General features: G+C 30.7%; 2 protein-coding genes and 1 long non-coding RNA gene across 3 annotated transcripts in view; 2 read left to right on the plus strand and 1 right to left on the minus strand.

The window, feature by feature from the left end:
- LOC114342937 (protein phosphatase 1 regulatory subunit 7) overlaps nt 1-2,176 on the minus strand; it is a 56,560-nt gene extending 54,384 nt beyond the window's left edge. The window contains exons 1-2 of the mRNA XM_050656431.1: nt 1,923-2,176; nt 1,491-1,782 (exon numbers count right to left, since the gene is read on the minus strand). Coding sequence (XP_050512388.1) covers nt 1,491-1,782; nt 1,923-1,980 — 350 coding nt within the window. The 5' untranslated portion in view covers nt 1,981-2,176. The remainder of the gene's footprint in view (nt 1-1,490; nt 1,783-1,922) is intronic.
- Nucleotides 2,177-2,570: 394 nt separating this feature from the next.
- LOC114342936 (synaptic vesicle membrane protein VAT-1 homolog) overlaps nt 2,571-25,703 on the plus strand; it is an 85,253-nt gene continuing 62,120 nt past the window's right edge. The window contains exons 1-2 of the mRNA XM_028293741.2: nt 2,571-2,781; nt 23,789-23,980. Of these exons, the coding sequence (XP_028149542.2) occupies nt 2,689-2,781; nt 23,789-23,980 (285 nt within the window). The 5' untranslated portion in view covers nt 2,571-2,688. The remainder of the gene's footprint in view (nt 2,782-23,788; nt 23,981-25,703) is intronic.
- LOC126888297 (uncharacterized) lies at nt 6,427-14,231 on the plus strand. The gene is made up of 2 exons (XR_007699495.1): nt 6,427-12,624; nt 13,235-14,231. It is a non-coding gene; the product is annotated as an uncharacterized LOC126888297 (long non-coding RNA).

Consider the following 25,703-nt stretch of genomic DNA (forward strand, 5'->3'; position numbering starts at 1 on the left):
TTAATGAATCTCACTATATCTTCTCTTTCCATTAGATTTCTTATTTCGTGATTCATCAGAATTCGTATTTCTCCTTGATCTGTTTTGATTGGGCCATGTATTCTTCTAATAATTTTTCTTTCTATTATTCTCAGTTTTTCTTCATCTTTTTTTGTAAGGCACATTGCTTCTGCTCCATAAGTGATGACTGGTCTAATTGCCGCTCTATATATCTTTGCCTTTGTTTTCTTGCTTAGGTTTTTATCTTTAAGTAACTTGTAGTATTTCCAGAATGCCCTATTCCCTGCTTTAACTCTTTCATTTATCTCTATGCTTCTTCTGTTTTGACCATCTACTACCACTCCTAAGTATTTAAAGCAGTCAACCCTTTGGAATACATTATCACTTATTCTTATCTCTTTTATTCTATTTACTTGGTCTTGATTTCTCGTACTTATTAAGTATTTTGTTTTTTTCTAATTAATTATTAACCCCCTGATTTTTGCCTCTCTTGTCAATGTTAGCAGTGCATCTTCTAGACTTCTCTTGTCACGGGCTATCAACCCTAGGTTGTCTGCATACCCTATTATTTGTGTAGAACTTTGTCTTTTTTGTTAGCCCTGTGTTTCTAATTACTCCCTCCAAGGCTATATTAAAGAGCGTTGTCGATAGGCTGTCACCTTGTCTTACCCCGTGTTCTATGTTGATATTCTTCGTTTCACCATCCACTGTTTTGACCTTTGCTGTTGTGTCCATCATTGTCATTCTGGTCAATCTTATTAATTTTGCAGGTATATTCATATTTTTCATTTCTTTTAATAGCTGTTTTCTGTAGATGCTGTCGAAAGCCTGCTGGAAATCAATAAACAATATGTGCAATTCTATGCCATGTTCGTAACTTTTTTCGATTGTTTGTGTTAAAACGTGGATTGCATCAATTGTTGATCTCCCTTTTCTAAATCCCTGTTGATATGGTCCTAAGTTTTTTTCTGTGTATCTGGTTAGCCGATTTCTTATAATTGTTGTCATGACCTTATATGTTGTATTTAATAGCATAATTGCTCTATAGTTGCTGCAAAGCGTTGGGTCTCCTTTTTTATTTTTGACCAGCACTGGCTCTGCAGGTTTTATTCACTTAAAAATGTTTGTTTCACTCCGAATTTTGATTGTACACTTCGCTGTTGTCTTTAGATACGACTTGGTATGGTGTTTAAATTTTATTTTCACCTCAGTTTTAAGAATTTTCGCGATTTATTCACAGTAAATTTCCGAACTTGTTTATCTAGCCAAGCAACGTTGCCAACCCCCGATTGAAAGATTTACATTCTTCAAACTTACAATTTGTAAGACATAAAGTTGAAAAAACAATTTTAGATATCAAAAAGATGAGTCACTATACCATATATTATGAGAAATACCATGAAAAACTGTTGCAACAATGGTGCAATATCAACTACCTCATAACAGAACATGTTATTAATCTATTAATTTTTATACAAAAAACTACTTACTCCAAGTTTACTAAGCATCCCAAATTCTCAATTTTCGTGATTTGATTGTCATATAACTCGAGCTCAATTAGAGTTGTTAGGGTGTCCAGGTTTTCAATCTTTGTTATTAGGTTCCATCTTAAATACAACCTCTCAATGCATGTAAGTGGCTCAAAGTTTTGAAGCTTATCTACCCGGCCATGATTTAGATCTAATTCTAGACATTCTGGATCAATTATTGTTATATCATTTGTTGTGGGACCTCTATTACCTTCATTGTGATCTCCATCTGCTGCATTATTTGAAGTGGTAGCTGAAACAAAATCCAAACAGTCAATGAGTGTTATATCACGTTATATACACTAGTCACTAGTTTATACACAGTATACAGCATCTTATCTTTCTACTACAATATACTTAATATAATATAAAATGTTTTTCTTATTGTCCTACCTTGATTGCCTTCTGGTTGGTTTACATTATTTGTTTCTTCTTGACTAGGTACAGGCATAATTAATAAAATTAGTTGTAGATCTTGATAAATAAAATACCTAATTTTCTACTTTTGATTGTATAAGAGCATTTGATTACTCATAACCTGAATATTCTGTCAATTTAATATTATAAAATTGAATTTTCAATCCAACAAAATTTCTACCTCTACCTTTTATTAATCTGCCTAAAAACGATTTTCGTAAATATGTATTTAATACAATCGATAGAATCGAATACACACACTGGTTCTTGAAATCGAGAATTCCTATTCGTGTTAGGTATTCCATGTAAGTGCGGGCTCACACGACTCGTACACTTGGCAAATACAAAATTATTTGCCTACTTGGCAAGTATAAGAGTTTTGCGATAGCAAGCTGGGCGCTATCGCAATCGCTTCTCGTACGAGAAGTCTTTTTCTTGGAAAAATTTTTAAAACACCAACAGAATGCTAATGCATATTTCTAGACCAACACACACACAGATATTTATATAGGACCTCTAAGCACTGTTGCCAAATTTCAGTATTCTGGTCGTGTGTTACGAGGACTGTGGCTTAACCCAGCTCGAAAAATATTTCGATTTTATTTAAGTAAAATCGAGTACATAGGTATGTAACGGCCTGAACAGTGAGAACTGAGAACAGTGAAAAGAAAAAGAATAAGATTTCTTGTGATTGTGATTCACTGTTAATTTAAAGGTTAGTTATTTTATTTTACATGGGTGGATGTGGATATCTATTCTGATTAAAAAAAAAAGAAAAATGGAAAAAACTCGTTCTGTTATTGTTAAAAGTTATGGAGGATATGATTCCTTGTCGGTAAGTTGCTTTTGGAAATATATTTGTAGATGATTTACAGTAGGAAAAATGAAAGAATACCCATGAACGAACATATAAAACACGCTGTATTTTATATAGCGCTGTATATATACGCGCTGTACAGTGCAAGTACATGTAATAATTATTGTTACATGTGCTTGTACTGGATAATTTTCTTTGTGACACGGTGACAGGAAAATACAGCGTGTTTTATATGTTCGTTCATGGGTATTCTTTCATTTTTCCGACCGTATATATTTTAATACAATAAAAAGTCCCATGTCAACTATCATTTAAGTAAAAAATTAAAACAGTGAAAGTTTTCTAAATACCCTAGTTTTACTCCGGACATCAAGTGGGGTAATATCCTTGGCAATTTTGTTCCTATATCACAAAAATAATTGTGCTAATATTTGCTTTTTTTTTCATGGCACTAATAAGTACACTCCTCTCTCTCTCTATAAGGATATGCAAGGGACCGGGAATTTTTATCGTTATAAGGAGAGATCGTTATACAGAGAGAGAGAGAGAAAAAAAATCGTTATTGTAATAGTAATCATACTGTATTTAATAACTTGTGTTAATTTTCTCTATTGCCTGAGTTATCGATAACTTCTCTTCAACCGAAAGTACTCTACGCTTTTTCGAAAACATCTTGACTGTTCACAGACTGAGATATAACCGAAACTGAAACTTAGAAGTCCTCAATCGAGGACAACATCTGTGAAAACAGTTAAGGCACACCGCCCGAACGACAATAGCGTGTTACTCAACTTTCTGCATATCGGATTGAAATTTGAACCACCAAATTTTTGCTAAATTGGAGCCACACTTTTTATCAAGTTATACCTACGCAAGAGCTTTGTCAGTTATTCCCTGTGTTTCAATTACCTAAGTGTTATCTTTAATTGGTAAAGTTCTCACGGTTTAGTTATCTTAGTTATTGTCAAACACAAATGGTTATCAGTTGTTTCTTGAAAAGTGAGGTCATCGACTATTGAAAAGTTATCGTTATAAAGAGAGAACGATGTCGGTATAGAGAAAGAATTAATACATTGCCCTTATGACGAACCAAACAATTTTTAGTATTTTGATCGTTATAGAGGAATTATCGTTATACAGAGAATCGTTATAAAGAGAGACTACTGTATCATAATAATTGTTCACATTATCATTTCAAAGATGACAACTAGTGGTAGTAATACTTACAAATCTGTATCTGAGATTTTAATGCCACTTGAAAAAAATATCCAAAGTAAATCTTTATTTTTCTCTGCCATGCCAAACTAAGAAAACTATTATTCCATGCATTTTTGGAAGCATAAATATCTTATCGCGGTTATGGACGAAGCAGTGGATAGCACAGAGGTATGATGAAATGACGAACCACATATTGTATAACTGTAGGTATATACCTAATTAGCATATTGTTGAAGTACTGAGGTATTTTCAAATATCAGTTAAAGTTTTTTTTTATTACATATACATAATATTTTCATTTAATGCTACTTAATTATTTTAGAAAAAAAAGTAGATTCTATTGCAAACAATGAAATATACTTAATAGGTCAAGTAATGAAGCTTCAAATAGGACAAAACCTCGCATTTTTTACAGAATGGACCAATTTGCATGAAAATTTGGAATTATGTAAGTTCACCTTACCCTCTACTTCAAAATCTGTATTGAGCTGACAGGCGCTTTTTATTTTTGAAAGATGAAAACTACACATCCATCAAGTTAGCAGAACAAAGTCAGCAGAACACAGTTATTCTTATACCACAATTAAGTGTAAATTAAATGCTAATTTAATGTTCCAAGAAAAATTTATTGCTCTTCTTCTTTAAAAGTTATCGCATGTTCTGCTAACTTGAGACTCAAGCTAGCAGAACACTAAGTCAAAAATTTGATAAATCATTTATAATTGAATGCCAAAGTATTCTCTGAATTAAATGCTAATGTTCCAAGAACAAAATTATTGCTCTTCTTCTTTAAAAGTTATCCCATGTTCTGCTAACTTGAGACTCAAGCTAGCAGAACACTAGGTCAAAAATTTGATAAATCATTTATAATTGAATGCCAAAGTATTCTCTGAATTAAATGCTAATTTAATGTTCCAAGAAAAAATTTATTGCTCTTCTTCTTTAAAAATTATAGCATGTTCTGCTAACTTGAGACTCAAGCTAGCAGAAAACTAGGTCAAAAATTTGATTAATCATTTATAATTGAATGCCAAAGCATTCTCTGAATTAAATGCTAATTGAATGTTTTAAGATAAAATTTATTGGTCTTCTTCTTTCAAAGTTATCTCATGTTCTGCTAACGTGATAATCAAGCTAGCAGAACAGTAGTTCAAAAGTTGATAAATAGTTGATATAAATGATTTATAAAATTTTTGAACTACTGTTCTGCTAGCTGGATCATCAAGTTAGCAGAACATGTGATAACTTTGCAAGAAGAAGAGCAATACATTTTTTCTTGGAACATTAAATTAGCATTTAATTCAGAGAATACTTTGGCATTCAATTATAAATGCTTTATCAAATTTTTGAACTACTTTTCTGCTAGCTTGATTATCAAGTTAGCAGAACATGCGATAACTTTAAAAGAAGAAGAGCAATAAATTCTTTCTTGAAACATTAAATTAGCATTTAATTCACAGAATACTTTGGCATTCAATTATAAATCATTTATCAAATTTTTCTACTACTTTTCTGCTAGCTTGATTATCAAGTTAGCAGAACATGCGATAACTTTGAAAGAAGAAGAGCAATAAATTTTTTCTTGGAATATTAAATTAGCATTTAATTCAGAGAATACTTTGGCATTCAATTATAAATGATTTATCAAATTTTTGAACTACTGTTCCGCTAGCTTGATTATCAAGTTAGCAGGACATGCGATAACTTTGAAAGAAGAAGAGCAATAATTTTTTTCTTGAAACATTAAATTAGCATTTAATTCAGAGAATACTTTGGCATTCAACTATAAATAATTTATCAAATTTTTGTAATACCTGCTAGCTTGATTATCAAGTTAGCAGAACATGCGATAACTTTGAAAGAAGAAGAGCAATAAACTTTTTCTTGGAACATTAAATTAGCATTTAATTCAGAGAATACTTTGGCATTCAATTATAAATGATATATTATATTTTTGAACTACTGTTCTGCTAACTTGATTACTAAGTTAGCAGAACATGCTGTAACGGTCCACCCGTTATATTATCATTTTTAGCGCTGTAATTATTTTTAAAAAAATAATTATTTTCTCTTGACCTCCCATTTAAATTCTTTAATTTATCGTAAAGGACTTCTCATGTGACGTCACACTGTACGGAACATAGTTGTTGAACCGTTCCTTGTCGTTTAATTCGTGTTCCGTGAGAGTTTGACGTTTTCCTCGCTGACTGTGGGAGGAATGAGAGGCACTTGGCCGGTGGCTGCGAGGTTGACAGGTTGGTGTTGGTGGTTAGTACCGTAAATGGCGGTTAATTTCTTCGAAATTAATTTTTATTTCAACTAAGTTTGGAAGTATAGTAAAAAGTTACCACCACTTGTTTCCTGGAGTACGGGTTTCCTGGAGTAAGGATGGGAGTACCATCAGTGGAAGAGGAATAAAAAATTAACCGGTAAATCGTTTTTTCTACTAATGTTTTTTAGTTAACCTTGAATATATGAAATAGTTGGTTCATTGTTAAATGTTCTTAGCCAGTCCCTTAGGTGAAGGATGTAGATTATTTCGATCTTTATATTATCTTTATATCGATCTTTATATTAATGGGGTTTTTGGTTTTACATAACCAAACATTTTTGAAGTCCTCAAATTAATATTGGAAATAATTACCATTTCTCTGTACGTTTTAAACCGATTGAACATCCAATATATCTATAAATTTTCATGTCCAATATATCTATAAATTGTCATGTAACTATCTTTGTCTGGTTCAATACCATTTCATTAAGGTATATAAAATGTATGTAGATGGCTATTACTATCTTAATCTCATGTTATTTCAGATAAGTCATATTTTATATTCCTATTTCAAATGCAATGCCATTATTTGTTCATGTTTTCAAACTCAAAATAGTTCAAGGTTACCTGAGATTAGTTTTTGTTCCATTTTTAATGGTTGTTTTTTTATGTTATTGCTTCTAAAAAGTTTTCCTCGATTATTTCTTCTTCTCTTTACTTTTGTTTACCGGTTTATATGAGAAATCAAACGAAGTATATGTTTTTAGCCATTTGGAAGAAAACTAACCCTCATGTGATGTCGTACCCACCTTGACTACCTAGGGAAGCCACCTTGACCTTATTGCAGCTACCGCCAAGTCAAACTGGGAGTATGTTTTGGGAACAAGCTTTTTGGGGGACATTCCAGCTCCTTTTCGTCCTGCCACCTGGGTCTACGGGGGGCATGGAGGTGCATCATAGTGATGCTCATTTTCTAGGATGCAACCGCAACCTCGTTTGGGAACATTTAGTGAGGAGTTTTAGTAACTATTGGTTTTTTTATATTTCAGACTATCTGTTAAATACACTATGTTTTTTTTCCAGATTTAGGTTACCTCTGTTTTTTTTGACATATGTATTTGTATATTAGATTATTTGGTTCCCAAACTTTGTATCTACGGTAACTTCTTGTGCACAGGAATAAGCCTAGAGAAAATTAGGTTTTTAATACTTTATTATTGCTTTGATATTGGTTTATGTAATTCGGGTAAATTTATTTTGTAACATTACTTGCTTGTTTCCCAAATATTGTATTTATTCGCTTTATTTCGTTTGTTCGGTTACTTCGTCGTTACTTTATTTCATTGCATTTGCTCGGTTAATTTAGGTCATTTTGTCGGTATTTTTCTTAACTTCACTTCTATAACGTTTATTCATTTGTATATTTAATTTTGCTTTATTCAGTATTGTATTTTCTCTTAGTGAGGCTTGGGCCTATTTATTTGTATTATTTTCATCTTCGTCGGTTTCCTTTAGTTGTACGTAGCAGGCGTACTATAACCATTTGGTAGAAGACTTATGTAATTTTGTACCCTATATGTTAGTAAGAGGTACTTATATTTAAGTTTGTAACAGATAACATTATTGTTGTTATCTTTAAAATATATATATCTTCTTGTATAACTTATGTCATTTTAGAGTCACAGCATAATATGAACTTGCTTAACTCAGAGATTGTTAAAAATCTGGTAGTTATTTTTAATAAATATGTTTATTTATTTTGTATATCATTTATTTTTATTATTCCTTTATGTTCATTATTACAGGTTTGATATATTTAATATCTGACAGCAGTATAAGATACCTGGGAGAATGATCGAAGATCATTTTCATGGCGCCCATGATTTGTTAGATTTATTTATCTTGTTCGTCTTTAGAAATTATTCATCTTCATTCCTCTTCAGTACATTATTCTTATTTTATTATTTCATATTTTAGTCATTATTACTATCTACATAGAGCTACTGTTCTTCGACAGGCATGCAAACGAGCCGTATCCATCCTTGAGTGTCAAGTTGCTCTCTTGCATCTATAGCTAGCCAACTCTATTCAGTTTGCCTCTGTCTCTTCCCACGTCTACTTATTATCCCTTCTAATTCCCCTTTCTTCAGTACTACTGCAAAGTAGTATTTTTTATTTTTCCTATTGCGGCTTCTCAACGTAGAAGTCACTTCATCCTTTTCTTCCCCCACACACCACTATCTCTTCTTTTCAGCCACAACTATTTATCTACCTAGTCTTCATTTTTTCCTTACTTCTAGTCTTTATTTTTTTTTTCCTTACTTCTATTGGAGTACCTATATCTTTCTTTTTACTTTCACTCCAACAGAAGTTTTCTTCTTTTTGTTACACTGGCGCCCAACGTGGGGCCAACCGTTTATGGTTCTAAGACAGTAGTTCTTTTAGTTCAATTTTCTTTTATTGGAATTTTCTGTTTTATTAACTTTTTGATATCTTTGTATACATGTTACTTCTGATTTATTTTTGGTCTTTAAAACTTTACGAATACTAAACAGGTAGACTTATGCTGCTTTTGGTTTTGATTAGTTTATTTCGATACCTCATTTTTAGTTTTAGTGGTACAGCTCATATGTTAGTTTGGATTTTGTATTTTTATTGGAAACTTATTTATGTATTTAGATTGAGTATACATAACTGACATTATGTTCTATTAGTTAAATTTTTATTCCTTCTACCAATGGTAGTACGTTTGCGCGTACAATTAATCGTTGAATATATGCATACATTTTTTTCTAGTATGGTTATATTTTATACATAACTAGAAATCATTTTCAGTATTTAGGTATTTTATTTACGCTATTGATTTGATTATTTATATATTTTGCTGGCATTTTGATTTGTTGGTGTGTCGCTAATATTTTCTCCATATGTATCTTTGTCTTACAAACTTTAGATTATATTTTATATTTGTTATTTTTGATATTTGGGTTGTTTGGTAAGACAGGCACACACCACAAAGCAATATCAGTCCAGACATTAGTTTCTATACATGATACGTTGAATTCGCATGGTTCGGATGGTTACAGATGGTCATCCAAACTATTTTTCTTTAATTGGTAGTGTTAAATATAACAATTATAATTATTGTATAGTAAAGTAGTTCCATTATCCATCTCAGTTTCTAGTTTTATTATTGTTGATAATAATATTATATCAATGTGGGTACCATAATATAATGCTCATAGAAATCAGATACTTTAGGTTGAGATTTAAATATAAATTCTTTATTAGTTAGGAAACATTGATACTATTTTCCTACTAAGTTATAGAACAGTCTTCAGAAGAAGATTACCTTAACAGTGTTGTTCAAGCTAATCTCTTCTTCTGTTTGTCTTTAGCTTAGCTCAATCTTTAGTATGGTTAGAAATTTTAGTCTGATATTTTTTTTGTCATCTGATAATGCAGGTACCTACATACATTGCTTGATTTCATCTTTGGCTTTGTTGTTGATGACTTTTAATTTATTACTTATTAATTTAATTATTATGTAGTACTTTATGTATGAGTTTAACTTTTTTTTTGGTATTAGGCATGGTGCATTGTAATTATTATTATGAGTCAATGTTATTAATTGCTAATCCTGTCAGTAGGATTATACAATTAATAAGAACTTCACTTGTATTTTTGTCTAGTTTTGCACACCTAACCCCTAAGTTAGTAGGGTTGTTAACTTATTATGTATTTATATAGTTGGATAGGAAAGCTCATACAAGTACTCTTGTTTAATATGGATATTATTATGGAACTATGTTGCACTACCATATCTCAGGTTATATTATTTTGAATATTTGATTACTTACTAATTTTTTATCATATTTATATCTTGTTATTGAATTTGCCATATTCGAAAGATGTGGTTTTTAATTTGTTATTGGGTTACTCTATTAACATTTGTCTCCAATATCTTAAACACTTTATAATAATTTATATCTTTCTATCCTACACAGTATGATTCTGGAATTAGTTTGGAATTTTGATGTAAGTATGTATGAATTCTTGAGTCTTTCATATTTCTTCTTAGAAACTACTTAGTCTGTTGATGCTCAAAGTTGGTGAATACGTGGGTTCGAAATTCAGCAACTGATCACTGCTGTCCGGTTTCGTAATCTATGTCCTCATGGCAGAGTAGGCAGATGTCTTTTCATCATTACATTTCCTAAACATTTTTCTGTAATCAGTTTACTTATTTCAGTTTTTTTTACAATTTAATAGGGAAGTATTTAGTTCATATTAGGCCTTTTGCTTCATAGTATGTTTGTACTTTGAGTTGATGAGTAAACATGGATAAATATCTTGCGCACTTGTTTATAAATCAATGCTTAGGCCATCCCTATACATAGTAGGTTCGTTAAGTCAGTATTTGGAGTGTTTAGACAGATGAGTTGTTCATTTGAATATATTCCCACTTCTTTTCGTAGGCATTAGTTTTGCTATTCAGATTCTGGAATATTTCCTGAATAATTCTATGTACGTATGTGAGAACGCATGAATTTGCAGTTTTATTTAAAATTGTGCTCGTTCTCGTCAATTTTTTTCCCTATCACTTATCATATTTTTTTTTTTTTCTTCCTATTATTTATCATAGTGCCATAGACCTTGTAAGTTCACTATTCATTCTGTTTTCTTTCTTACTTATTCTTATATTAGTACCTTATCTGTGTCTGGTTATTCTCATACATCTGTTGTAGCAACATGCTATAGTTCGCGAATACCAGCATGAATTAAGTTATGTATTTTCTAGAATACTTTAGTCAATACACTTTAGGTATTTATCTTACCTTTGATTTAGTTTGGTTACATCTCTGTTACTTAGTCTGTTAGTAATTTTTTTCTGACTTATTTTGGATTACTTAGTTCAGATAGGTTCATATTACCGGATGAGGGTGTATGTAGACCTAATTTATTTATTTTGTTCAGTATTAGTTACCATTGGATCCAATAATTTAGTTTATTTAGTATTAGTAAGAATTGGTCCATAAATTTGCCTGATCGTTCTTCTTTGGATATACTCCTATATAAATCTGGTGTCCATTGATAGTCCGATTCTGGATAAGTGTCCGATTCTTCATTTATTTTGTGTATTTAGTTGGATAGGTTCGTATTACCGGATGTGGGTGTACGTAGACCTGATCTGTTATGTGGTTTAGTATTGGTGTGAATTGGTCCATAAATTTGCCTGGTCGTTCTTCTTTGGATATGCCTTTTATGAATCTGGTGTCCACTGATAGTTCGACTTTGGATTAAGTGTCCGATTCCACATTTATTTTGGTTATTGAGTTTTGGATTCCTTTGGTATGTTTATTATTGGTATTATTTGACATTAGTGAGAATTGTTCCATAAATCTTCCTGATTGTTCTTCTCTGGATATACTATTATGAATCTGGTGTCCATTGTTAGTTCAGTTTGGATAAAGTGTTCAATTCTTTACCTATTTTAGTTACTGATTTTTTTTATTCACTTTGGTACATTTACTTTTGATATGGTTCGAATTGGCTCACACCTTTTCCTGGTTGTTCCGTTCTTGGATATACCCTTTATAAATCTGATGTCCATGGATAGTTCAATTTTGGTTTTAGTGCCCAATTCGACACTCAGTTATTATTATGAACTTAAGTACAATATTTAGTTTTGTTTTGACTTTTGAGCAATATATGTTAATATTTGGTAGCAGAGAGTAACATAGTAACACTTTAGTATGAGTTTGAGTCATGTATTGATTTATTTTTCCTTGACCATTAGTTTATATTTAGAAGTAATCTTGCGAATCAACGTGGATTGTTAGACTATTGTAAATTTAGTTGTTAATATTTTGAAGTTTAAAAAAAAAAAAAAAAAAAAAATTTTTTGGTTAAAAAATTTTTTTTTCCCGAGTAGGAGGGGATTGTAACGGTCCACCCGTTATATTATCATTTTTAGCGCTGTAATTATTTTTAAAAAAATAATTATTTTCTCTTGACCTCCCATTTAAATTCTTTAATTTATCGTAAAGGACTTCTCATGTGACGTCACACTGTACGGAACATAGTTGTTGAACCGTTCCTTGTCGTTTAATTCGTGTTCCGTGAGAGTTTGACGTTTTCCTCGCTGACTGTGGGAGGAATGAGAGGCACTTGGCCGGTGGCTGCGAGGTTGACAGGTTGGTGTTGGTGGTTAGTACCGTAAATGGCGGTTAATTTCTTCGAAATTAATTTTTATTTCAACTAAGTTTGGAAGTATAGTAAAAAGTTACCACCACTTGTTTCCTGGAGTACGGGTTTCCTGGAGTAAGGATGGGAGTACCATCAGTGGAAGAGGAATAAAAAATTAACCGGTAAATCGTTTTTTCTACTAATGTTTTTTAGTTAACCTTGAATATATGAAATAGTTGGTTCATTGTTAAATGTTCTTAGCCAGTCCCTTAGGTGAAGGATGTAGATTATTTCGATCTTTATATTATCTTTATATCGATCTTTATATTAATGGGGTTTTTGGTTTTACATAACCAAACATTTTTGAAGTCCTCAAATTAATATTGGAAATAATTACCATTTCTCTGTACGTTTTAAACCGATTGAACATCCAATATATCTATAAATTTTCATGTCCAATATATCTATAAATTGTCATGTAACTATCTTTGTCTGGTTCAATACCATTTCATTAAGGTATATAAAATGTATGTAGATGGCTATTACTATCTTAATCTCATGTTATTTCAGATAAGTCATATTTTATATTCCTATTTCAAATGCAATGCCATTATTTGTTCATGTTTTCAAACTCAAAATAGTTCAAGGTTACCTGAGATTAGTTTTTGTTCCATTTTTAATGGTTGTTTTTTTATGTTATTGCTTCTAAAAAGTTTTCCTCGATTATTTCTTCTTCTCTTTACTTTTGTTTACCGGTTTATATGAGAAATCAAACGAAGTATATGTTTTTAGCCATTTGGAAGAAAACTAACCCTCATGTGATGTCGTACCCACCTTGACTACCTAGGGAAGCCACCTTGACCTTATTGCAGCTACCGCCAAGTCAAACTGGGAGTATGTTTTGGGAACAAGCTTTTTGGGGGACATTCCAGCTCCTTTTCGTCCTGCCACCTGGGCCTACGGGGGGCATGGAGGTGCATCATAGTGATGCTCATTTTCTAGGATGCAACCGCAACCTCGTTTGGGAACATTTAGTGAGGAGTTTTAGTAACTATTGGTTTTTTTATATTTCAGACTATCTGTTAAATACACTATGTTTTTTTTCCAGATTTAGGTTACCTCTGTTTTTTTTGACATATGTATTTGTATATTAGATTATTTGGTTCCCAAACTTTGTATCTACGGTAACTTCTTGTGCACAGGAATAAGCCTAGAGAAAATTAGGTTTTTAATACTTTATTATTGCTTTGATATTGGTTTATGTAATTCGGGTAAATTTATTTTGTAACATTACTTGCTTGTTTCCCAAATATTGTATTTATTCGCTTTATTTCGTTTGTTCGGTTACTTCGTCGTTACTTTATTTCATTGCATTTGCTCGGTTAATTTAGGTCATTTTGTCGGTATTTTTCTTAACTTCACTTCTATAACGTTTATTCATTTGTATATTTAATTTTGCTTTATTCAGTATTGTATTTTCTCTTAGTGAGGCTTGGGCCTATTTATTTGTATTATTTTCATCTTCGTCGGTTTCCTTTAGTTGTACGTAGCAGGCGTACTATAACCATTTGGTAGAAGACTTATGTAATTTTGTACCCTATATGTTAGTAAGAGGTACTTATATTTAAGTTTGTAACAGATAACATTATTGTTGTTATCTTTAAAATATATATATCTTCTTGTATAACTTATGTCATTTTAGAGTCACAGCATAATATGAACTTGCTTAACTCAGAGATTGTTAAAAATCTGGTAGTTATTTTTAATAAATATGTTTATTTATTTTGTATATCATTTATTTTTATTATTCCTTTATGTTCATTATTACAGGTTTGATATATTTAATATCTGACAGCAGTATAAGATACCTGGGAGAATGATCGAAGATCATTTTCATGGCGCCCATGATTTGTTAGATTTATTTATCTTGTTCGTCTTTAGAAATTATTCATCTTCATTCCTCTTCAGTACATTATTCTTATTTTATTATTTCATATTTTAGTCATTATTACTATCTACATAGAGCTACTGTTCTTCGACAGGCATGCAAACGAGCCGTATCCATCCTTGAGTGTCAAGTTGCTCTCTTGCATCTATAGCTAGCCAACTCTATTCAGTTTGCCTCTGTCTCTTCCCACGTCTACTTATTATCCCTTCTAATTCCCCTTTCTTCAGTACTACTGCAAAGTAGTATTTTTTATTTTTCCTATTGCGGCTTCTCAACGTAGAAGTCACTTCATCCTTTTCTTCCCCCACACACCACTATCTCTTCTTTTCAGCCACAACTATTTATCTACCTAGTCTTCATTTTTTCCTTACTTCTAGTCTTTATTTTTTTTTCCTTACTTCTATTGGAGTACCTATATCTTTCTTTTTACTTTCACTCCAACAGAAGTTTTCTTCTTTTTGTTACAATGCGATAACTTTTAAAGAAGAAGAGCATTAAATTTTTTCTCGGAACATTAAATTAGCATTTAATTTATAGAATACTTCGGCATTTAATTATAAATGATATATCAAATTTTTGACCTAGAGTTCTGCTAGCTTGATTATCAAGTTACCAGAACATGCGATAACTTTGAAAGAAGAAGAGCAATACATTTTTCTTGGAATATTAAATTAACATTTAATTCAGAGAATACTTTGGCATTCAATTATAAATGATTTATCAAATTTTTGAACCACTGTTCTGCTAGCTTCATTATCAAGTTAGCAGAACATGCGATAACTTGGAAAGAAGAAGAGCAATACATTTTTTCTTGGAACATTAAATTAGCATTTAATTCAGAGAATACTTTGGCATTCAATTATAAATGATTTATCAAATTTTTGACCTAGTGTTGTGCTAGCTTGTGTCTTAGGTTAGCAGAACATGCGATAACTTTTAAAGAAGAAGAGCAATACATTTTTTCTTGGAACATTAAATTAGCATTTAATTTATAGAATACTTTGGCATTCAATTATAAATGATTTATCAAATTTTTGACCTAGTGTTCTGCTAGCTTGATTCTCAAGTTAGCAGAACATGCGATAACTTTTAAAGAAGAAGAGCATTAAATTTTTTCTTGGAACATTAAATTAGCATTTAATTCAGAGAATACTTTGGCATTCAATTATAAATGATTTATCAAATTTTTGACCTAGTGTTCTGCTAGCTTGATTTTCAAGTTAGCAGAACATGCGATAACTTTTAAAGAAGAAGAGCAATAAATTTTTTCTTGAAATTAGCATTTAATTCAGAGAATACTTTGGCATTCAATTATAAATGATTTATCAAATTTTTGACCTAGTGTTCTGCTAGCTTGATTCTCAAGTTAGCAGAACATGCGATAACTTTTAAAGAAGAAGAGCAATAAATTTTTTCTTGGAACATTAAATTAGCATTTAATTCAGAGAATACTATGGCATTCAATTATAAATGATTTATCAAATTTTTGACCTAGTGTCCCGCTAGCTTGATTCTCAAGTTAGCAGAACATGCGATAACTTTTAAAGAAAAAGAGCAATAAATTTTTTCTTGGAACATTAAATTAGCATTTAATTCAGAGAATACTTTGGCATTCAATTATAAATGATTTATCAAATTTTTGACCTAGTGTTCTGCTAGCTTGATTTTCAAGTTAGCAGAACATGCGATAACTTTTAAAGAAGAAGAGCAATAAATTTTTTCTTGAAACATTAAATTAGCATTTAATTCAGAGAATACTTTGGCATTCAATTATAAATGATTTATCAAATTTTTGACCTAGTGTTCTGCTAGCTTGATTCTCAAGTTAGCAGAACATGCGATAACTTTTAAAGAAGAAGAGCAATAAATATTTTCTTGGAACATTAAATTAGCATTTAATTCAGAGAATACTATGGCGTTCAAAATTATAAATGATTTATCAAATTTTTGACCTAGTGTTCTGCTAGCTTGAATCTCAAGTTAGCAGAACATGCGATAACTTTTAAAGAAGAAGAGTAATACATTTTTTCTTGGAACATTAAATTAGCATTTAATTTACACTTAATTATGGTATAAGAATAACTGTGTTCTGCTGACTTTGTTCTGCTAACTTGATGGACGTGAAAACTACCCCTTATTGCTAAAACCTATAAAAAAGCTTAAGAAGGGTGAAATTTGTTCAGATGCATCACACGATTGTCTAATACTCTAATTATATTTATTCACTTTTTTGACCCTTTTATCGTTCATTTTTAAGGGTGCAAACTGACCCTAATTGCTCAAATTTGCTCAAAAATTCTTAAGGAGGATAAAATTTGATTTGGATGATTTATGTATGATGGTTTGATATCCTTATTATATTTTCTGAGTATTTCAACCCTTAAAAACTTATTTTTAAAGGGTGAAAACTACCCCTTATTGCTAAAACCTATAAAAAAAGCTTAAAAAGAGTGAAATTTGTTCAGATACATTACATAATGATTGTCTAGTACTCTAACTATATTTATTGACTATCACGACCCTTTAAAAGTTCATCTTTAAGGGTTAATACTACTCCTTACTGCTCAAATTTGCTCAAAATTGCTCAAAAAATGCTTAAGCAGGATAACATTTGATTCGGATGATTTATGTAATAATTAGGGTCACCTAGGGTTAGTGTGACGTAAAAATATGCAAATTTGATTTTAAAATAAAAAAAATTATATTTGTTTTTAATTGAACAGTTTCAGATTTTTAATCCTTTTTACATTATGTTTTATTTAAGAGGGTAAGGTGTCGCACTATCCCTTCATTATGGGGTTACTGTGACTGGGATTAGGGATAGTGTGACAACTAGCTTTTTTGCTATTTAAAAGCACCTAGGATTGAGTGTGCCTTGGTGTGACAAAGAAAGACATTACAAACATATTGTAAGAATTTTTGGCATTTAAAAATTCGACAATTTTAGAAAAAAAAATGTGAAATTTCTTATTTAAAACACCAATTTTTTTATTAAACGTAGGTACTTTATTGAGAACTTTTTCTTATTTTGCAAGTTCAGTATCATATAATATTCAAAAACATCAACTTTTCCATTAAAAGTATACCGAATTCTTTCAACATTAAGGGATAATATCGGATCCATCAATATTCCTATAATCTGAGACATTCTAATAAATTAACTGTCTTTTTCATTAACAACAAAACTCTTTTTATCTTTATCAACACTTCTTAATCCTACCGCTTCTATTTCATCTTTAGTATCATCAAAGTTTTCAATTACACACACATAACCTAAAAGCAGTTATACCATGCTTCCCACCCATAAAAGTTGCAACTATAAAAGAGCCTTGCTTTATCTTCCTCGTTTACAGGTTTTAGTGTCGTAGTTTCCTCTAAGAATTCCTCTTCTGCTTCGTCACTTTCCCCTAAAGACATATCTTCTATCTCCTCATCACTATCTGATTCATCTTTGCGCATTGATTCATCTTTGTTGATATCTTCCGGTCGCGCATTGGTCGTAGAGTTTGAAAAATTGGTTGTTTTTGAAATTTTTGAAGTTACACTTCTTTAGGCGCGATTGAGAGTAAAATTTCATAATTATGCGCGCATGCGTACACAGACAGTATGCCGTTTAGTTGCTGAATCTTTCAAGTTATTTATAAATATATCAGTGCAAGAAAAGGTGTGAAAAGAATATATTAGTGTTTTTAGTAAATGTATTATTTGTTATAATTTTTGTGTCTTTGGATTTGTATATTTAAAGTATTTTTGTATTAAATTTGTCAGTATGTATGAGAAATATTGTAACCTGTCAAAGCAAAAGGGATATAGCGCAGTGGTATAGCGTGTGATCGGAGATTAAGAGGTCCCGGGTTCAAATCCCGGACTATTCATGTTTTTTTTATATTTTTGGTATCGTTTAAATAAAAAATTTTTAAAAGTGGTAGGTAAAGAAAGTTAGTTTAATATTTAAATAAAATACAAATAACCTGTTAAGTATATTAATTTCGTTGAAATCATAATAATAGAAGTATAACTTCTTACGTGCATACAAAGTACACACACATTCTTTTTTTAAAAACACAAAAATATTTTATCCCGTTTTGCTATACCGCGTACATCTTTCCTTGAGGGTCAGGATTAAAATAAAGCAAAGAAAAAAAGATATATTGACATATTCCGGTCGCGCATCGTCCATGAAATATTAAAAAATATCGTTTTTTGCTATTTTCTTCTTTGAAAACACAACGCTTTTAATAATATAAAACCAATTTAACGGTCCTACTTTTCATATGCCAGGCATAAGACTTAAATAATTATAAAACAATATGAAAATTTTTTTTTAAGAAACGCTTTTATGTATTTAGTTATGAGTGACTAAAAGTTAAAACATAAAAAAAAATCAACTAAAAAGTAAAAAATAAAAAAATCAAACTCGACGGATTATTCGAAAAAAACGTTCGTTAAAAAAATGAAAAGATCTAACACATTCGTTCAAGAAAAGCGTGGGACGAAAACCGTTTATTCGATGAAGACGCGCCACGCTTTTCTTTGACGAATGTGTTGATTTTTTCATTTTTTTAACGAACGTTTTTTTTTTCGAATAATCCGTCGAGTTTGATTTTTTTTATTTTTTGCTTTTTAGTTGATTTTTTTATGTTTTAATCCTTTACCTATTAATTTAAATGAAATTATTTTTTCAAATAATAAGCAGACGTTAAAATGTCTTTACAAATATGTAACATCCTGTAAATTTAAATTTTAAATAGGCTTAGGTAATAAAATTAAAATAAATAATTGTAAACATATCACACAAAATTGAAAAATGTATCCATGAATATTATAGCACACTGTAAATTTAGATTATAAGTCGGCTTAGATGATTAAATTAATTGTTATTGTAATACCATACAAAAAACAAATAGTCTGGCTAATTGGCTAAGCCAAAGCCATTATAAAATTAAAAAAAACTTTTAGTCACTCATAACTAAATAAAAGCGTTTCTTTAAAAAAAATTTCATATTGTTTTATTTTTTACTTTTTAGTCTTACACTTTTCAAACATTAAAATATATCGTCATGTTTAAAAAAAGGATGTAGGTATGTGACAGATACCTTTTCTGCATTTATTTTAACTTTTGATACACACATTCTTACGTTATTATGCTTATAAGATGCATTTCACTTGTCAAAGTTATAAGTCTTTACTGCAAACTATTCGACTTGACTCATTACAGAGTCGTCGTCGACATAAAGATCTTTGCTTCTTATATAACTTAATTCATGGTCATAAATTCTTTATCTCACTCTTAAATAAAATTGGTCTACATGTACCTTCAAGGACCACCCGTTCTGTGACCACCTTCCACGAGGTCATTAACCGTACAAACTATGGTTCAAGTTCCTATCTCTGTAAAACTATTAAATTAGCAAATACATTATCTCCGCATATTGATTTCTTTATGAACGACTTTACTGCGTTTTCCACACAATTACATTTATATTTAACTTAATGTTCTAATTTCAAGACTGATTTGTCAATTGCAAAATGTTTTAGATATTTAGATTTTTCACTTTACTTTATATTATAGGACTAGCTCTCAATTGTTAAATGAGAGCAAGTAATTTTATTTTTTTTTTGTTGTTTATTATGTATTTACCAATTTTGTACCTACTAGCACTAGTTCTTATTTTGAATTCTTTTTATAATTTGTGTGACATTTTAATTGTATCATGTACTAATGGACTTCGGTCCGTCAATAAATAATAAATATAAATATTTAAATATTTACATTGTATATTTTCTGTAATTTCTTCATACATTTCTTAAATCAAAATCATTATTTACGACTATTACAGTTTTCGCAGTATTTCCATCTCTTGTAATACTTTACTATTGCACGGTGTAGACGCTGTTAATTTCTGGCAATGCAGTTCTTCGATGCGCAAGCCGTCTAAAGGTACGTATCCATACAAGGGTAAACCTCGCTCGGTGTAGTAGCTCCACTTAGTGGATACGTCGGTGATTGCCGCTTGGCGCGTACACGCGTTCCAACTGGTTTGCTGTTTATATGTAAGGGAGCGCATGCTGTATCCATTTGAGCAGCTACACCGAGCGGGGTTCACCCTTGTATGGATACATACCTTAATGATCGCACTCGGCTCAATGAAACGTAAGCTTTGCAGGCTCAATGCAGGCTTTTAAGCCTGTCCTTACGCAAACACTTTCGGGCCCAAGTTCACGACAGCGCAGCGTAGTCAACAGTCGAACCTTACGTTTTATGGACAGTCAAAGCCCACGAAAATACTAAGGGCAGCATTCGTCCCTCTGCGGTGCCATAACTTTTTCGCTGAAAACTGGATAGAAATCAGACAGAAACTGGATAAACTTGAAACTTTATTGTTTATATATGAAGCATAACGTAAACAAATAACGTAAAAAGTGAAATTATGTATAGTTCATATAATTAGCTACAATCTGTAAAAGTTTCAAGTTTCTATATTGTAAAAAACAAGAGAATTTAAGCATATTCCATTAAAATCGTTTTTTTATTTAAACAATTCATAAACATAAAAAAATTTTTATCGACTATTCGTGTATTGTTCCCGCGAATCCATATGTCTGCAAAATTTCATTCATTTCCATTGTTGAAGAAAAGGCAGTCAAATTAACGTCTAAAGATTTGACGCAAACGATTGAACTAAATAAAAGCGTTTAAAAAACAACTGAATTGCAATAAAATGCAATAAAAATTTCAAAAACAACCATTTTTTTTAAATTTTACTACCAATGCGCGACCGGAAGATATCAAAAAATTTGAAAAATTCTTTTTGTAATTTAAAACTCTCCTAGTATCAACTTTTCCGCGGTATAGCAACACGAAATAAAATAAAAAGTTTTTTTCGGCCCACCCTAATAAATATTATTTCAGGTATTGTTAACCTTTCTATAGCAGTGCTTAGTAATGATAAAATTAATTTATGTGTATATATTACCTGAATTAACAGATTTGATATGATTGTAGTCAAGTGTGAATATTCATTTCAAGCAAAAGTACCTATAAGAAATCAAACAATTTTTTAAAACGAGTTTTTTACTTATATAATTGGAATAAACCTGGTAATACATTATAAAAATATACCTGTAAATACCAAAATTTAACATTTTTTGTATAAATTCTACATCAAATGGTACTTTAACAATAAATGTGGACTTATCGAATGTGGACAAAACACTACAAAATGACATACCTATTTGTAGTCCTGTAACTAAAATTTGCAATTGTACTTTTCCATAAATACATATGATTTTTGTTTAACATAATATTATTTTCCTCAATTATGCATAAATATTTAAGGTCACGTAATAGCTATTTGTATAACAAGGGAGGAAAGTGCTACTTTTCCTCCCGAGAATGAAGTTTACTGCCCGACGCGTAGCGGAGGGCAGTAATCATTCAAGGGAGGAAAAGGCACTTTACTCCCATGTTATACATATGGTTTTTCCACCTTCCTCAAATAACAAGTCATTTTTTCACTTTTACTTAATTTATTTATGTAACTAACCAACAAAATTTATTAGAACCAAAACTAACAAGTAGGTACAATATAACTGTCAACTGTCAAATATAAGTCAAATTATTAATGTAAACATTGTTAAATCAGAGTAACAATTTACTGTTTTTTACCATTCTGCAAAATACAGAGTGTTTTTAAATAAACGTTAAAATGTATAGATACTTACGTAATAGAAAATAGATATTGTACAGGGCGGCAATAAGTTATATTTCATTCATGACGTCACTTTTACTTTTCCTCCCTAGGGAGGAAAAATATTTTCCTCCCTAGGGAGGAAAAGTACAACTTTGCTCCCTACAATCAGGTCCGGAAAAGTATACTTTCGGTAGAGGTAGGTGGAAAAATTGATTGCACATATTTTGTTTTACCGGCCAGGGGACAGTTTATTTCTACACAACATTTTACGGAGACAATTCCATTGACACCAGCCATACTTTGAGTTATTTTTTCATACATATTTAAAGCAACTGATTTATACTTTTTTCCCATGGAAGGCTACAGTATTTCCTTTAAAATTGGAATTATACAATTGGTTGGCTTGGGCTTTTATTTTTATCATGAGTAAATAAATGGCAATAAGTTGTTCCAGTTACTCGCAGTCACGTCAGCTTTTTTCCATGCCTCTCCAGTTTTGTTTCGTATAGCTAAAGACATTTCAACAGAGTTATGTAGCTTACTTTAACATTATTTGTGTAATAGAGCTAAATCATATATCAGTACAATATCGGTAGGCCATGTATCAGTAGACTGGTAGGACTTAATTGTTGCCTATGTTTTATTAATGTTTTTATTAATTTTCCCCACTGTTGTTTGATGTCCGTGCTACTGAATTTTTCCAAATTTTCCATGGTATGCCTATAAGCAATAAAAAAGAATTACAGACATAAAGTTACAGCAAAATGGTTCCTTTATCAAACCATGATGTAATGACTTATCGAAAAATATATAGTAATGTGCCAATTATATGTTCGCATTTACCTGAATTTCCAGCTTTACATGTGCAATTACAAACATTTTTAATATGGTAATCATATCAATTTAAAATAGGTAATTGTTTTTGGTGGGGTTGTCTTTCAAATTGCTTGTTTGAAGGCACAATGCACAATCACTGCTGTTTTCCCATTAGATGATAATATTCCACAAGTAATAATACGGTTGGAATCTAAAATTGCTTTCCTTTCAACTAGGCATCAACTATTAACTATTCAACTATTGTTCTTTTAAAATTTCCTACCAAATTTAGAAAGTCAACAACAACAAATAAAGATCATCAGACATTGACAACTGACAGTAATTGATAGACGTCTCTCCTCATATTTGATGATGCGGCAACGTTGGATTTCCATAAGAACTTAAACTCTACTATTAATAGTGTGAGGTAGGAATTTTTGTATTGTTTTCCTACTCTGAATCTGTCAAAGTGAATCTCAGTTGAGCGAATTTATTTTATTATTTCTTGTTTTGTGTTATTCCCAAGCATTCTTAAAGATATTTTTTTTAAATTAAGATCTGATACAGAACCTGTAGGACTTGTACACTAAGGGCCGGTTGTTCGAAAGCTAATCAACAATGATCATTATCAAATATTTAATTACTGTCACCAACTGTCAATGTCAACTTTGTTTGGGTTGCTGAAAACAATATGAAATTACTTAATCAATTATGTTAATAATTGTTATGTTAATTGATTAACTAATCTCATAATTTTAATCAATTATGTTTTCAGCAACCCAATAAAAGTTGACATTGACAGTTTTGGTGACAGTAATTAAATATTTGATAGTGATCATTGTTGATTAGCGTTCGAACAACCGGCCCTAAGAGAAGTCATTGTTTTAGATTGAACCATTTGATCTGCCTCCATTAAATGGAAATATAGAAGTTAAAGTTGAATATGGAGGTCTGAATTTTGCAGATATATATACAAGAAGGGGATTGGTAGCTGCCAAAGAACTGCCATTTGTTTTGGGCATTGAATGTACAGGAGTGATAACTGCCATAGGAGAAGATGTAAAAGATACAGGTTTTGAGGTTGGTAATTAATAATGATATGTGAAATTTAGTCATAACGATTGATTTAATTATTTAAAAATATATGGTGATCAAAAAAGCAATATGCATTGCTTTTCTAGTGCATTTGAAAGTACACTGGTGTGCAAAATTAACCGGACACCTTAAAAATGGGTCATTTTTGATGTCTCGAATTTCCTAAACCTGTTGTCTGATTTAAGTGATTTTTTTAATATGTTATAGCCTTATTCTTTAACAATATCGCTGTAATAATATTGTTGCTAAACAGATAAATTTTCATTTTATACCGGGTGTACAAATGAAACTGTGTTTTTTTCTCAAACTTCGCATCACTCTGTAGAATATTCTAGCATTTATAAAATACTCAAATTAATACCCAACTATAGCCTCATGTTTTCTCAACATTCTGTTTTTTTATTCATTCGCTTATGTTGTACTATAAAAAAGTTAGGTACTTTAACAATTAGCCATGTTTTTCATCAATACAGGGTGTTCTTTTAAATAAGTATGGCAAACTACATGAAAAAATAATGACAGTCTGCTTTATAAACCTATGTCCGCAAATGCTTCGTTTCTGAGATAGAGGGTGTTAAAATTTTTCTTACAAACTGACGATTTATTTATTGCTTTAAAACCGGTTGAGATTGCAAATGAAATTTGGTGGCTTTTAAGACGTAGTTATTGTAGATTTTAAACGAAAACATTTCGTTTATTAATTCGCAAAAGTCTGTGTGTTATTGCGTTGCCGCTCCTGCAATACTCAGATCAGATTTTTCGATGGATTCTTATGTAGTTTTTTCTTCTGAATCCAAATCTGAAAACGGCATTTCGATATTTCTAACCGTCTTCGAGATAATCGACCTCAAAGTCTAAAATGTGACGTCACAATCGTTTTATTTTCTGCCGACACACTATACATCCAGCTGAAATCGTTGCTATTAAGTAGACTAGTTTTTTAATCTCGATTTGTTAAGCAAAGCATAGGTTATTTACATTTGAGTTTGACACTTCATGAATGTCAAACTAAATTTTAAATTAAGTATTAATAAAACATCAATGACATTTGATAGTGAATTTAATTATTATATAAAATAAATAAGATGTTCAAAAATACAATTTGAGTATATTTTAAAAGCAATAATTTATTAACAGCTTCAAAAAGGTTTATACGAGTACACGGCCTCCCCCTTACGATAAATGGACTGTTCCATTTGCTATGAAATTAAAATATAGTCGGTTCGCTAAACTCAATACAACTGGCTAGTGATTTTAGTTGGTAATTTTTGTGTTTTTTGCGAATTTTGCCAAAATTGGCAAAATTACTAATTATTTAGTAATTATTAACTAATTAGTAATCATTTTTTTTGCCAAATTGCCAAAATTATTTACTAAAATCACTAGCCAGTTGTGTCTGAGTTTAGCGAACCGACAGTATATGAAATAATATTGTTTGGTATAAAAAATTAATGTCTGATATGTGCAATTACATCCTTCTAATGGAAAAAATATTTGAAGATTTTTCTCAAATTATGGATACCAACAACATTTTCATTTATAACTCTTTTATTTTTAATTTGACGAAGAAAAGTTATTCTTCATAAAAAGCTCTTCATGTTCTAAGATTTATGATGCAACCATCATATATAAAATTTTATTAATTTTATACGAGTTATATAAAAATATGAATTTCGATCAAGAGTAAACTAAGTACCTTTATAGTTCA

This window comes from Diabrotica virgifera, chromosome 7, assembly GCF_917563875.1.
Source record: "Diabrotica virgifera virgifera chromosome 7, PGI_DIABVI_V3a".
Lineage (NCBI taxonomy): Eukaryota > Metazoa > Arthropoda > Insecta > Coleoptera > Chrysomelidae > Diabrotica > Diabrotica virgifera.